We start from the raw sequence: 12,817 nt of genomic DNA on the forward strand, positions 1-12,817 counted from the left end.
GACCCCCTCCCCCGTTGGCACTTAGCCGTTTTTCAAGAATTTTCAAAAACTTCATTTTTGATTATTTTAACATATAATTGACCGTTTTCTTTACTTTTTTTTGCTTTCCACGGGTGGAGGCACATGGCAGGCCGCATATGAGCTTCCAAATTCGGCCTGGAACGTCCGGGAATTATGGGTTAAGCTCCATATACTGACGACTCCCATTAAAAGTGATTGAAATGTACAGGAATCTGTCCATTTCAATCACATTTGACGACGCATGCAGGGTGACCCTGGCTACACTTAAAGGGGGTATACTTTGCGGTGCTTTACCGTCCGCCCATCAGCACCCATAGTCGGCCTTATTCACAGCAGCAACACCCAACCTCCATGGAGGATTTTGCTCGTGCCCCTGGCTACACTTAAAGGGGGTATACTTTGCGGTGCTTTACCGTCCGCCCATCAGCACCCATAGTCGGCCTTCTTCACAGCAGCAGCACCCAACCTCCATGGAGGATGTTTCTCGTGCCCCTGGCTACACTTAAAGGGGGTATACTTTGCGGTGCTTTACCGTCCGCCCATCAGCACCCATAGTCGGCCTTATTCACAGCAGCAACACCCAACCTCCATGGAGGATGTTTCTCGTGCCCCTGGCTACACTTAAAGGGGGTATACTTTGCGGTGCTTTACCGTCCGCCCATCAGCACCCATAGTCGGCCTTATTCACAGCAGCAACACCCAACCTCCAGTGGAGGATGTTTCTCGTGCCCCTGGCTACACTTAAAGGGGGTATACTTTGCGGTGCTTTACCGTCCGCCCATCAGCACCCATAGTCGGCCTATTCACAGCAGCAACACCCAACTCCAGTGGAGGATGTTATCATGCCCCTGGCAACACTGGTAAACACTGGTAACATATGTCTAGCCGCTGACAGGAACTTGACATCGGAACTTGACATCGCATTTCCATTGAGCGGACTCCCGTACATGGGAAGGGCAAGTCCCACGGTACCTCCGTTCATAAGGCTGACATTTGCCTTACACTTAAAGGGGGTCTACTTTGCGGTGCTTTACCGTCCGCCCATCGGCACCCATAGTCGGCCTTATTCACAGCAGCAACACCCAACCTCCAGTGGAGGATGTTATCATGCCCCTGGCAACACTGGTAAACACTGGTAACATATGTCTAGCCGCTGACAGGAACTTGACATCGGAACTTGACATCGCATTTCCATTGAGCGGACTCCCGTACATGGGAAGGGCAAGTCCCACGGTACCTCCGTTCATAAGGCTGACATTTGCCTTACTCTGGTAATCAACACCAGACCCTAAAAACAAAGACATCTCTATATGCGCCTTCAAACCCCTCACCCACAGGAAAGCAGAAGACCTCTTTGACCTTTGTCCTCCTCTAGTTACAGACAGAGAACAGGCAAGAAGAACTGAGAATCTTAAAATACAAAGAGATATCCTTAAAATATTCTCTAACAAGCGCAGAGTATCGGACTATGCCATTGAGTTCAGGACCCTTGCAGCAGATAGTGGCTGGAATTCTTCAGCACTGCTCGACGCCTTTTTTGTCTGGTCTTTCGGATTCCATTAAAGACCAGTTAATACCTTTGGACCTCACAGAAGACTTGGATTCTGTCATTGCACTGGCAGTTCGAATAGACAATAGACTGGCCGAAAGACAAAAACAAAGGTTCAAGAATGTGGCACGTCTGCCTCTACACCAAGGGGACACACCAAGCCATCATCCGGCCTGGAGACCTCCTGCCGATCCTGAATGCGTCTTTGGCGCATAAAGGAGGGCAGGTGTTTTTACTGTGGGGAGCAGGGGCACCTCCTGGCTTCTTGTACAGCAAAAGATCGGGCTCATCAGGGACGAGGAGGACCCTGGTGAGCCGACTGTCATCTGGATTCCCCACTCTGTCTTTCCAAGCCCATATCAAACACATCACCAACACCTCCTTCTTTCACCTGAAAGACATTTCCCGACTGAAGCCCTCACTCTCAACTGATAACACCAAAAAACTGGTTCATGCACTCGTCTTCTCAAGACTAGATTATTGCAATGCACTCTTCTCCGGTCTCCCAGCCAAATCCATCAACCGCCTGCAACTTGTCCAGAACAGTACAGCCAGAGTTCTCACCGGTACAAAAAGGTCCGCACACATAACCCCCATACTTGCACAACTACACTGGCTCCCAGCCCACTACAGGATCCAGTTTAAGGTTCTGCTCCTCACTTACAAAGCCCTGAATGGACAAAGCCCAAAATACCTCTGTGACCTCATCCGTACCCAGACATCTATCCGCTCTCTCCACTCCAGCCACGCTCCTCGTCTTTACATCCCCCGAACACGTCTCCGAACAATGGGAGACCGAGCCTTCTGCTCATTCGCCCTGTGCCTCTGGAACTCCCTCCCAGATCAGCTTAGATCTGCCCCTTCCACCAAGGTCTACAAAACCGGCCTTAAGACCCTCTTCTTTTGGCAGGCCTTACAATAAACTTTGAGCATGGTACACCTGGAGGATTGCCATTTTTATCGCTATATCCGATTTTTTATTTTACATTACATTACATTACATTGCATTTAGCTGACGCTTTTATCCAAAGCGACTTACAATAAGTACATTCGACCAGGAAGACACAACCTTGAGGAAAACAGAATCATATAAGAACATCAGGTTTCAAAGAGCCAATCGTTTCAAGTGCTGCTCAACTGGCTATAGATAAGCCAGTCCTTTATTAGTATATAAGTGCTCTGTTAGCAGTTCTTTGTTAGTCATTCTATCGCTCGACGTGGAGTCGAAAGAGATGAGTTTTCAGTCTGCGCCGGAAGGTGTGTAAGCTTTCTGCGGTCCTGATTTCAATGGGGAGCTCATTCCACCATTTTGGAGCCAGGATAGCAAACCCACGTGTTTTGCTGATGGGAACTTGGGTCCCCCTCGCAGCGAGGGTGCAGCGAGTCGTTTGGTTGATGCAGAGCGTAGTGCACGTGCTGGGGTGTACGGTTTAACCATGTCCTGGATGTAGGAAGGGCCAGATCCATTCGCAGCATGGTACGCAAGTACCAGTGTCTTGAAGTGGATTCTAGCAGTTACCGGAAGCCAGTGGAGGGAGCGGAGGAGCGGCGTGGTGTGGGAAAATTTTGGAAGGTTGAAGACCAGACGAGCCGCTGCATTCTGGATGAGCTGCAGAGGTCGGATGGCACATGCAGGTAGACCAGCCAGGAGGGAGTTGCAGTAGTCTAGGCGTGAGGTGACGAGAGCCTGGACCAGAACCTGCGTCGATTTCTGGGTCAGCTGTGGGCGTATCTTCCTGATGTTGAAAAGCGTGTATCTGCAGCAGCGGGTTGTAGCAGCGATCTTTGCAGTAAACGACAGGTTGTTATCTAGGATAACACCCAGATTCCTTGCAGTCTGAGTCGGGGAAACAACAGAGGGGCCGATGTTGATAGTTAGGTCAAGAGAGGGACAATCTTTTCCCGGAAGGAAAAGCACTTCAGTTTTGTCAAGGTTGAGCTTGAGATATTTGAATTATTATTATTATTTGTTTAATCCCTCAAAGTGTATCAGTGTCCTTTGTTGTGAAGCGCCTCAAGATTTGTCTTGGCAGATGAGAAGCACTATATAAAATACATTTATTATGATTAAATGTATTATGTGTGGGAAACTCTGCTATCTTACCAGTTCTTATGCAACTCGCAAATATCTCTCTCTCTCTCTTCGCTATCTCTCTCTCTCAATTGCGTTCGGGCGCAAATGCGCGTTTTTTTAAATGATCCGTTGCTCCTTTTTTGGCGGGGTTATGTGCAGTTATGTGCAGCCCTGGTTATATTAATGTTTCACCAGCTGGATTCAGGTCAGTTTCTCCTCATGTTTCGTGTTCCTTGTTCTAATGTTAGTTTAATATTTCAACATATTTATTGCACTTGACGTACACACACACGCATGGCGTAATTTCCACTGGGGACAGGGGGGACATGTCCCCCCAACTTTTAAAAATCCTGTTTGTGCCCCCCCCCCACTTTACAAATATGTTTATTTTATTTTTTTAACGCAAGCCGTCATCGCCATGGAGGAGCACACAGCCTCTGTGAGCGAGCAAGACAGAGAAAGAGAGAGTCTCTCTCTCTCTCTCTCTCTCTGTCTCACCTTTATCTATTAAATATAGTTGTAGTGGCCAAAATCCCGAAAGATTTTTCTTGTAACCTTCACCTCAACAGTTAATGTTCTTGGCCACATGTAGAGCTTGGGCCTCGGAAGCAGTGTCAGACTCGCAGTACAAAACCCACTGGACGTTTCTGTTGCTTTTGAAGGTTTATTTCCAGGTAAAACATAAAAAAAAATACGAAAACAATATTGAACATAAACTTAAACATCAGATCCTAATAATCTGTTTTCTGCTCAGCATAAGGTTGCGTCTGCGTGTCAATGACGGTATTGCTGCTGCCTGCTGCCCTCCCGTCACACACCGCACCTCCAACTTAAAGCCTTAGTCCCGCCCCTTTCACCTGAGCCCTGCTGCCCTCTCACTGAAACAGAAAAATGCATTAATCAAGGTTCCAAATAAATCAAAACAAAATAAATTTAAATGCGGCTCCTACAATAGTTGTAAAAAATAAAGTAAGAAATCATTCCAATGTGTATTATAGGACAGTAAAAAAACAAAACAGTTAAAAAGAGTGATTAGTAAAATATGCATAAATAAAAAGAATACTAACTTGGTAACATTAGATACGATTAAACAAGTTTAAATGATTTGTTATTGGTTGTGATCATATTCTAAAGATGTGTTGATCATTGAAAAGTATACAGCTCCCTTTCATCTGAGTGTTGAGAGCTGTATCCATCAATTCATTTTGTGCTCGAAGTGCACCAGATTGACCCCCGGACCCCAATAGAGGATGTGAGATCCATCCCTAAATAAAGCAGGTTAACATAATTAAATTGCAGTGAACCTACTGCCAGCATTACAAACATATTAATCAGGCGTTTTAACACTTTTTTCCAAGAAAATGATTTTTATTCACTATCATGGGGCTATATAAATCAAATTCCGGGTAATTAGGAGCACAATTGTACCTTTTACTATTTAAATGTATTTGTATTATATATTTTTGGGCTATTAAAGTGACATTTCTGGGTGACTTTGTCAGTTTATGGAGCTTAGCCCACAATTCCCGGAGGTTTCAGGCCGAATTTGGGAGCTCATAGGCGGCCTGCCATGCGCCCCCACCTGTGGAAAGCAGAAAAAAGTAAAGAAAACGGTCAATTATATCTTAAAATAATCAAAAATGAACGGAGGAGGGGCTCCAAAAAGCTCGATTCTTCGGCGCTTCGGGCGGAAGCCCCGGACACTTTTCCACTCCCCCGTTGCATTTTACAACGGAGAGGGGAATCGAGACCTCCCTTCCTCCGTCAAAAAAATGCATTCATGTTTTTCAAGCTACAATCCGCACGATATCTGAAACCCGGTTTTTGAGAGGACACGGCTGTTTCACATCATGGAGGAATGTGTCCGCTCCATGAGTGCTTTAGCTCGGATACAATTGTTGCATGGAGACCCCCAGTATGGTTCTTACCAAACTTTAAGTTTTTGAACTGGTCTCTGGAGGAATGCAAGGGGAGTTATTATGAGACACTATTTTCGGATACAATTTCTCCATTTTCACCCCTTTTCTCTGGTTCTCCCAAAATGAACTCAGACTATTTCTGACTCTGGACGAATGCAAGGGGAGTTGTCAGGGGACTCTACCCGCCTCATGAGACACTATTTTTGGATACTTTTTCTCCATTTTCACCCCTTTTCTATGGTTGTCCAAAAATGAACTCAGACTTTTTCTGACTCTGGACGAATGCAAGGGGAGTTGTCAGGGGACTATACCCGGGTTATGAGGCACTATTTTCGGATACTTTTTTCCATTTTCACCCATTTTCCCCAGTTCTCCAAAAACTTGATTCTGACTATTTTGCCTGTGGAGGAATGACAAGGGAGTTGACAGGGGACTCTACCCGGGTTATGAGGCACTATTTTCGGATACATTTTTACATTTTCACCCCTTTTTGATGGTTCTCCAAAAAGTTAACTCAGACTTTTTTCTGACTCTGGAGAAATGTAAGGGGAGTTGACAGGGGACTCTACCCGCCTTATGATGCACTATTTTTGGATACCTTTTTACATTTTCACCCCTTTTGTCTGGTTCTTTTTATTTTTATTTCTACCGGGGGCACTGCCCGGTCCTGGGTGCCCCCCGACGGCCATTGTCCAGCCGTTCCCCCCCCCAACTCGACCGTATATTAACGGATTTTGTCCATTTTTGCTACGTTCTTCTCCTCTCACCTCACTGATCGAATGGCAAATGCGACCCGCCACGTGCCGGTGCTCTGGCTGTCGGTTCCTCCGAACTGTGAGTTCGACTCTAATGGCCGGGAGGGTGTGCTGCGTGGGGGTAACCCTGCATGTCTCTTACCTCCCGGGCCGACAGATATGAAGCGTTTCCAAGACGAACCGTCTGACTCAGGGGTCCCACTACGCGTTCCGCTGCGGGGTGGAAGTTCCACCTCCCCACTTCACCGCGGAGTGCCAGGCAAACATCAGTTTCTCTAATCCTCCACTGTTGCATAGCGGCCTTAGTCGGCTGCAGCGTTCAGCAATTGGCCTTGCTCCGGGCACCAGTTCCCTCCGGGACCACGGCTCGGTGGCTTCACATGATATAGGGTCGACCCGACTTCATCACAGGCTACCTGTTTGATCCTGCGTAACAACCACATATGCTTGTCTGCAAAGAGGGAACTGCTTGGTCATGCCCTGGTGTTCCTCTACGGCTAGTGTCCAGCCGTCAGCTGTGCTATCAGCACATTTGCCCGCCATCGGAGGGCCTCCTGCCCGGGTCCACGTGCCGGTGCTTGGCGGTCGGAAGAATGATATTTTGCAGGACATGACGGAGCTCAGGAGTCTGCACTTTGAAGCTCCTGGAGCGGACAAAGATATGTGTATTTGCCTGAATGATGGAAATAAACAAAGAATGATATTTTACAGGACATGACAGAGTTAGGTGTATTTTCATAGCTTTTTGGAAATACACCAAATGTGATATTGCAGGGAAATACGCAGCTCATATACCCATGTGATGTTGTGCAGTACATTACTGAGCTCATTTAACGACATGGAGTACCAGGGGCACTAAGGGGCACTAAGGTCTTACCCGGATGTCCTTATGTGTTTAGTCAGAATGAGAGTGCTTGAGTTTGGGTACACAGTTTTGCCAGGTGCACCCACCCGTGGAAAGACGAAATATGACAAAACAGTTCAAGTTTGAACCTCCAGCACAGGGGGGGGTGCCGTGAAGAAGGCCGAATATGGATGCTGATGGGCGGACGGTAAAGCACCGCAAAATCCACCCCCCTTTTAGGGTTTCCAGGGGCATGAGGTTATGTAGGGTGTGAACATCTGGGTTTAGTCCGTGGGGGAGTGCTTAAGTCCGGGGGCCCAGGGTCTCACGGTGTGCGAGGTTATGGAAGTGCGCATGTTAGGGAGATATGCTGGAGCTGCTTAGTCCGTCCTTTGGGGCTCTGTGAAGGGCCACAGAGAGGTGGTTTTTGCGGTCTGTCTCCTGGAAGTGTGAAAAACCTGTTTGCCTTTTGCCTTTGCCTGTGAGTGTGAGACCCTGCTAACAGCAGTGAACCTGCTGCCAGCATTATTAACATATTAATCAGGAGTTTTAACACTATAGCCCACAATTCCTGGAGGTTCCAGGCCGAATTTGGGAGCTCATAGGCAGCCTGCCATACGCCCCCATCCGTGGAAAGAAGAAAAAAGTAAAGAAAACGTTCAATTATATCTTAAAATAATCAAAAATGAAGTTTAAAAAAAGTGCCAACAGAGAAAGGGGCCAACCCTTCGGCGCTTAGGGCCGAAGCCCCAGACACTTTTGCACTCCCCCGTTGTAACTTACAATGGAGAGGGGAATCGAGACCTCCCCTCCTCCGTCAAAAAAATGCACTCATGTTTTTCAATCTACGATCTTCACGAAATCGGAGGAATGTAAGGAGAAATGTCAGGGGACTCTATCCGCCTTAAGAGACACTATTTTGGGATACAATTTCTCCATTTTCAGCCCTTTTCTCAGGTTCTCCCAAAAGATAACAGAGTTTTTCCTGACTCTTGAGGAATGCAAGGAGAGTTGTCAGGGGACTCTACCCGCCTTAAGAGACACTATTTTGGGATACATTTGATACATTTTCACCCCTTTCTATGGTTCTCCCAAAAGTTAACTTAGACTTTTTCTGACCCATGTGCATCACCCTGGATCTCTGCCTGTGTGCCTGTGGGACCCTGCTTACAGTCCGTAGTTTGGGGCTCTGTCACTTTGGGTAACCGCACCACTGTCAGACGTCTCCTAAGAATGGACGTCCATTCTCTCTAAATAGGGTACTTGTCTGAGTCAAAGCTCCGGGGGTGCAGGCTCACCCAGTCTGATATGACCCACATCATCATAGAGGTGAAAGCAAACTTGAACGACTTGAAAAAGTCTGTCACTGTCCACCAGTTTAAGGTGAAGAGGAACAAGCTGGATCGTCTGCCGAGACAGGCGGAGCATCTCGCCGCCAAGGCGGCGGCTGAGAAGCGCATCCCTGATCTCCTTGACCTGATGGATTGCAAACCGACCTCAATCACCCAGTACCTGCTATATGGCCATCTAACCCTCCATTTGAGCCTCCTCTATGAACACCGTCCGGGTGTGTACGCAAACATGACCAACACTGAGGATGACTGATTATACGCGAATACGTCTGGAATAAAGGAGGGATTGAAGATCCGCTCCATGTTCAGGGCGGCAGCAGCTGCAGCAGCATCATCGGAAGGAGTTCTACCGCCGTAAGATACCTCCGTAGAGTGTAATTAGGACACACCCTCTGATCCCCCTTTTTGAAAAGGGGAACCACCACCCCGGTCTGCCACTCCTTCGGTACTGTTTCCGAATTCCACGAAACGTTGATGAGACGTGTCAACCATGACAGTCCCTCAACACCCAGAGCCTTCAGCATTTCTGGGCGGATCTCATCCACCCCCGGGGCTTTGCCACTGTGGAGTTGTTTGACGACCTCAGTGACCTCCGGGAGATTGGTGTTGATCCCCCGTCATACTCCAGCTCTGCCTCTAACATAGAGGACGGAGTTGTCGGGTTCAGGAGTTCCTCAAATGTTCCTTCCAACGCCCTAACACTCCATCAGTTGAGGTCAACAACACCCCATCCTTACTGTACACAGCTTGGATGGTTCCCTGCTTCCTCCTCCTGAGGTGTCGGATAGTTTTCCAGAACAACTTTGGTGCCGCCCGAAAGTCCTTTTCCATGTCTTCTCCGAACTTCTCCCACACCCGCTGCTTTGCCTCGGCCATGGCCGAGGCTGCTGCCCTTTGGGCCTGTCGGTACCGTGCAACTGCCTCGGGAGTCCCCCGGGATAACAAATCCCTGAAGGCCTCCTTCTTCAGTCGGACGGCTTCCCTGACCACCGGTGTCCACCAGGAGGTTCGAGGGTTACCGCCCCTTGAGGCACCTAAGACCTTGAGACCACAGCCCCCCCCCCCCACACACACACACACACACACACATTTAGCATGGTTTAAGAAACGGCCTCCGTGTTACAGGACGGGTCGGGGGGTTCTCACACACACACACACACACACACGGTTTAAGAAACAGATCCGTGTTAAAGGACGGGTGGTTTGCAGACTCTTTGCACGGAGCAGCAAAAAAATGAAGTCAACACATATCGACCCTGAATATAGTCCATGTTAAGAACGAGAAAAGTTTTAACATATACGTAGTTTTTTGTAAACATATGACAAATATGTGAGGGTGACAAAGTCAGAGCATCGTCCTATGAGCCGGGGCCAATGTAACCCCTGCGTGTATCTGACACCTGAACATATTACTAACATCAAATAAAGCACTGAATTAATCAAAGGGACGCTTTCAATATTTACTATTTTAAGATGTTTATGTCTGTTTTACATTAACTTGACATTGCCTTCTCAGAACCTCCCATTCCAAACAACAAGATATTTGTGATTGGCAGATGACCTTTAATGAATTTACAATGAGCTCCACGGAGGAAGAAGGACGGTGATAAAAGCAGCTTCACAGCTTCATGTTCACTGAGATGCTGTCTCTGTCTGTACGTGCTTCATCATATCTACATTAATGTTGTATTAATGTTTCACCAGCTGGATTCAGGTCAGTTTCTCCTCATGTTCACTGAGATGCTGTCTCTGTCTGTACGTGCTTCATCATATCTACATTAATGTTGTATTAATGTTTCACCAGCTGGACTCAGGTCAGTTTCTCCTCATGTTCACTGAGATGCTGTCTCTGTCTGTACGTGCTTCATCATATCTACATTAATGTTGTATTAATGTTTCACCAGCTGGACTCAGGTCAGTTTCTCCTGATGTTCACTGAGATGCTGTCTCTGTCTGTACGTGCTTCATCATATCTACATTAATGTTGTATTAATGTTTCACCAGCTGGACTCAGGTCAGCTTCTCCTCATGTTCACTGAGATGCTGTCTCTGTCTGTACGTGCTTCATCATATCTACATTAATGTTGTATTAATGTTTCACCAGCTGGATTCAGGTCAGTTTTTCCTCATGTTCACTGAGATGCTGTCTCTGTCTGTACGTGCTTCATCATATCTACATTAATGTTGTATTAATGTTTCACCAGCTGGACTCAGGTCAGCTTCTCCTCATGTTCACTGAGATGCTGTCTCTGTCTGTACGTGCTTCATCATATCTACATTAATGTTGTATTAATGTTTCACCAGCTGGATACTGGTCTGCTTCTCCTCATGTTTACTGAGATTATGTTTCTCTGTTTTCATGATTGATCATATATTATCATTCTTCAAATGAATGTTATAAATATTAATGTTGTGTGTATATATTAACATTATTGTCTAAACAGGTGGAGTCAGGTCAGTTTCTCCGCCTGCTTCGTGTTCACTGTGATTATCTTTCTGCCTTTTTCTGATTCATTATAATACAAAAAATAAATGTACTTTATATTAATGCTGTATATATTAATGTTATATAAATTGAAGTTATTGTTGAAACAGGTGGAGTCAGGTCTGTTTCTCGTGTTTCGTGTTCACATACATTCGATGGTTCACTGTGTCGATGCATAATGTTATTAATGTTTCACCAGCTGCATTCAGGTCAGCTTCTCTTCTTCCTTCGTGTTCCTTGTGATGATGTTAGTTCAATATTTCACTTATAAATGTTATTTTGAAGTCATATATATTAATGTTCTTTACACTGTGATTTGTCTGCTTCTTGATGAATAGGTGGATTCTGGTCAGTTTCTCTTTAAGTTCCCTGTGAGGATGTTTCTGTGTGTTCGTGATTAATTATATATATATATCCTTTAAATTGTCGTTAATGACATTATTGTGTGTGTATGTTACTGTTATGTAATAACATGATTGTTTAACAGGTGGATTCAGGTCTGCTTCTCCTCATATTTCGTGTTCATTGCAATGATGCTTTTGCCTGTTTCTGATTCATGATAGATATTTATCATTGACTTATGCATTAATGTTAAAGCAGATATTTTAGTATCTGATTAATTAACTGTGAATTCATATTCTATGAATACACATTTGAAATATGAATGTTAAATAAATGTGTGTTCTAAATATTCCAGTTTCATTTTTCCTACTGTATATGTCAATGTGATATAAACTAATATGATATCCTTTATTTAAATGTTTTCATAAATAATGTCAACAGGTTGGTTAGCTCTGACTTATTGCTGTTGTTGTTGTTGTTGTTGTTGACCTGAGGTCACAGCGTGTTGTTTGTTGGGGTCTCCTCATGACGTCAGCAGGGTTTAACGTGACCTCGTCCCTGACGCTGGTCGGTTTCTCCTCGCTGTCTGGCCACAGCTCGCTCTTATTCTTCGTGTTTTTGTTGCTGTACCTCTTCGTGTTGTTCAGTGACTCTCTGGTGATTTATATCATCTGTTCGCAGCGAGCTCTTCACCGGCCCATGTTTGCCTTCGTGGCATCAGTTCTGCTGAACTCTCTCATAGTCAGTACCGTGTTTTATCCCAAACTTCTGTCAGACCTGTTGCTGTCCGGCGCCGGCTTGGTGCAGGTGTCCCGGACTTTGTGTCTGTGCCAGGGTTTCTTTGTTTCCTCTCTTGGTGGATCTAGCTACATGCTGTTGTCGGCCATGGCCTTTGACCGCTACCTGTCCATCTGCCACCCGATGCACTACGCTGTGCTGGTAACTCCTGCCAAGGTGGTGCTGATGCTGCTTCTCTGCTGGATGCTGCCTGTTATTCTAGTGGGAGTCACAGCGCTGCTGGCGAGCCGCTTACCGCTCTGCAGGGCGCAGCTCAACAGGGTCTACTGCATTATCTACAGCATTGTGAGCCTGAGCTGCGGTGGTGCTGAAGCGCAGCTGAGTGGAATATTTGGTCAGCTGATCAGAGCAGTTATCATATTCCTGCCTACCGCCTTCGTGCTCTACTCCTACGCTAGGATCCTCTTCATCTGTCTGCGGCGCTCACGTAGCTTCAGCAGCAAAGCTCTACAAACCTGTCTTCCTCACCTGCTCGTCTTCTTTAACAATTCTATCAGCGTCTGCTTAGATCTGCTGCTCCGCCGCCTGCAGAGCAACAGAGAATCTGACTCCACCCTCATCACCTCCATCCTGATGATGCTAGTACCCACTGTACTGAACCCCGTGGTGTACGGACTGAAGTTAAAGGTGGTGTTCACGCATGTGAAGAGGCTGCTGAGGTGTCGCAGAGACAGCTGA

The 12,817-nt window shown here is 46.4% G+C and overlaps 1 protein-coding gene across 1 annotated transcript; it reads left to right on the forward strand.

The window, feature by feature from the left end:
* The first annotated feature begins 11,866 nt into the window (after nucleotides 1-11,866).
* LOC117443361 (olfactory receptor 6N2-like) lies at nucleotides 11,867-12,817 on the forward strand. Its single transcript, XM_034079360.1, has one exon. The coding sequence runs from the start codon at nucleotides 11,867-11,869 to the stop codon at nucleotides 12,815-12,817; it is 951 nt and encodes a 316-aa protein (XP_033935251.1).

This window comes from Pseudochaenichthys georgianus, unplaced genomic scaffold, assembly GCF_902827115.2.
Source record: "Pseudochaenichthys georgianus unplaced genomic scaffold, fPseGeo1.2 scaffold_594_arrow_ctg1, whole genome shotgun sequence".
NCBI lineage: Eukaryota > Metazoa > Chordata > Actinopteri > Perciformes > Channichthyidae > Pseudochaenichthys > Pseudochaenichthys georgianus.

Bases quoted from the DNA above. Each gene is read 5' to 3' on its own strand.
- LOC117443361 (XM_034079360.1), top strand. From the start codon at position 11,867: ATGACGTCAGCAGGGTTTAACGTGACCTCGTCCCTGACGCTGGTCGGT.